The 2,744-nt window shown below is 37.7% G+C and overlaps 1 protein-coding gene across 1 annotated transcript; it reads right to left on the bottom strand.

Annotated features, from left to right (window-relative positions):
• Positions 1 to 1,035: 1,035 nt before the first annotated feature.
• On the bottom strand, positions 1,036 to 1,773 carry LOC115239856 (the record flags this gene model as incomplete). The annotated part of the gene is made up of 1 exon (XM_029814639.1): positions 1,036 to 1,773. A coding segment is annotated over exon 1 (738 nt), but the record flags the coding sequence as incomplete, so codon positions are not given.
• Positions 1,774 to 2,744: the final 971 nt, after the last annotated feature.

Below are 2,744 nucleotides of genomic sequence, written 5' to 3'. Positions count from 1 at the left end.
ATTTTTTTAAAATGAAAGATCTCTCTTTCTCTCTTTCTTTTTGTTTATGGATATTATATTAGGTGTACAAATAAGTTTCCGCCGTTTTTTATCAAAAATTGGGCATTTATTGTGAAAGAACGGAACCTAATGTTTTATTTGAAGTATTGTCCATCGCTTGCCACTACTTTTTCACATCTTTCTGGCAGCATACGGATACCGCGTCGGAAGAATGCTTCATCTTTTGAGGCTATCCAAGAATCAAGCAATCGATACGCCTCAGCTGCAGATTTCTTCAAATTGAAGAAGTAAATCAAAAGTTCCCGCAAATGACGCTTATTCGGCTCAAAACTCGACATTTTCGCACACAAAAGAATATATTATACTGATAAAAAATCACTAATATTTTAAGGTTATGTTATTGACTAATGTCCAATCTTACGATAAGGACGTTTTACATCTGACAATTTTAACCATAACTTACTGGTGGCGCCAACTTTTATCAAACGGCGGGAACTTATTTGTACACCTAATACATTTACTGCACTGGGTCGAATGCCGCTCTTACTGATCAAATAACCAAGATAAACAATCTCGCGACGCATAAACGAACACTTATCTAAGCGAAATTGCAACCTGTAACGTCGGGCCAAATTGAAAACCCCGCCAAGAATCTTCAAATGCTCGTCAATATTTTCGGTAGCAATCAATATATCATCAAGATATATCAATACCTTGTTTTCTCGAATTAGGTCACGAAAAATGTCATTAACATATCGCTGAAACACCCGCGGAGCATTCGTCAATCCAAAGGGCACCCTCAAAAATTCAAACTGACCCAAAGGCGTCACACAAGAAGTATATTTTACGGATTCATCGGCGATTTTTACGTGATGAAATCCGTCCCGCAAATCGAGGCTAGAAAAATAAGATTTATCGCGCAATCGATCCAAATGGTCGTCAATCAGAGAAGTCGGAAAATTATCCCTTACAGTTATTTTGTTCAAATCGCGATAATCAACGCATAATCGTGGTTCACCGCTTTTTTTTACGTACCAGCACAATCGGAAAAGCATATGGCGAATCGCTTGGTCTAATTATACGCTCACGCAACAATTTGTCCAATATCTGACTTAATTTCTCCTTGTCAGCAAATGAAAGTCTTTGCGGTCTAAAACTAATAAGTCGATCATGAGTCAAGTTAATAGTCATTTCGATTTTCTTTGAAGGACTTATATCCCCTGTTTCTGCAACGTACTCGCTCTTATACAATTGCTCAATACGCTTCGTTGTTTTGAAATCAAGATTCGGATCGATATTCAACGTTTCGGCAACGGATGACGGATGGTCAATATATGAAACATGCAAGATTTGCTTAGAAAAATCCGCGCTGTCAACCGATTGCGAGCCTGCTCTCGAGATACTAATTTTCTCTCCTAACAATATTTTAACCAGGGGTGACAAAGTAAAATCTCTACCGAGTAAGACGGCACAAGTTATTGCAGTATTCGGTACTACAAAAAAGTTAATTTTCAATTCAATATCATCTACGACAACCTTTACAAAAATTCCCAAAATTTTTAACTTTGTACCGTTAATACCATAAAAAGACTGATTTTCCGTAACCGGAGTACAAACATGAGCAGGAACAAAATCATTTTTTATTAAACTTATTGGAGATCCCGAATCGATCATCGCTATAAGCAAATATTTACATTTATTCTCCAACTCGTCCGCGACCGAATACGAAAGAGATACCAAATATGGAGCGCTCGGTAAAGATACTTGGACCATGTTCGTTGTATTTTTCGTCCTTGGCCGTGACTTATTATTAGGGCAATCTCTTATACGATGCTCCGTATACGGGCTATCGCATCCAAAACAAGAACCCTTTTCGCGCTTCTGTTCCTGTTTGCACTCCCTGGAGAGATGTCCGGCCGCTCCACAATTATAGCAGCGAATAAAATTATTTCGTGCCGCAGGAGCTCCTCCTTCACGTGGCGATTTTGATGATGTCGCTAGTCCCTCTCTAAAAAAGGCATGTTAACTGAGTGAATCCAATTTGTATCGAAGTATTGAGGCCTCTTTTCCGCGATGCTGATTGGTTCTCTCGAAGTTCGCGTCGCGGCGCGCTTCGTGTCGTATGTATGGCTGTCATAGCCAAGTCGTATCGAAACGTTTGACAGTTTGCGGTTAAATTTCATTTGATTTTGAAGACGAGGCTTGTATTACGAAATCCTTTTTTGTGAAGGAATTATTAAAGAAGATAAAGAAAACAAAAAGAGAGAAGAGAGAGATAAGAATAAGGACACAGAGAGATAAGAAGAACACAGAGAGAGAGGTATGTTCTTTATATTCGTAATTTTTATAGATAATTCATAGAAAGAGCGAAAGAGCTAACAGAGCCGGCGCAAGTTATAAAGTAAATATGCGTATTTTTGCTCATCAAAATGTCAGTGCATCTTGCACTGCGATTTATAGTGCATCTTGCACATTTATCTTGCGGCTTATCTTGACATTTGACTATTATGTGACGATGTACCGATTTTACTCGAAAACATTATCTTACAACCACGACTTGATTGTACTTTCTCGTTTTTATCATTTTGCGACTATCTGCGGACTCGTATTTATTTTATGCATTTTATTTATTAATTTTTGTTTTAATAATTAGACTATAATATCACTGAGGAGGGTCTAATTTAAGACCGAAATATTTGATCTATGTATATCTAAGTAAGTCTAATGCGTTCTAAAGGGTTATA

The sequence above is a fragment of the Formica exsecta genome, unplaced genomic scaffold (genome assembly GCF_003651465.1).
Source record: "Formica exsecta isolate Colony F162 unplaced genomic scaffold, ASM365146v1 scaffold3986, whole genome shotgun sequence".
Classification (NCBI taxonomy): domain Eukaryota; kingdom Metazoa; phylum Arthropoda; class Insecta; order Hymenoptera; family Formicidae; genus Formica; species Formica exsecta.
This window is presented reverse-complemented; position numbering and strand designations above follow the sequence as displayed.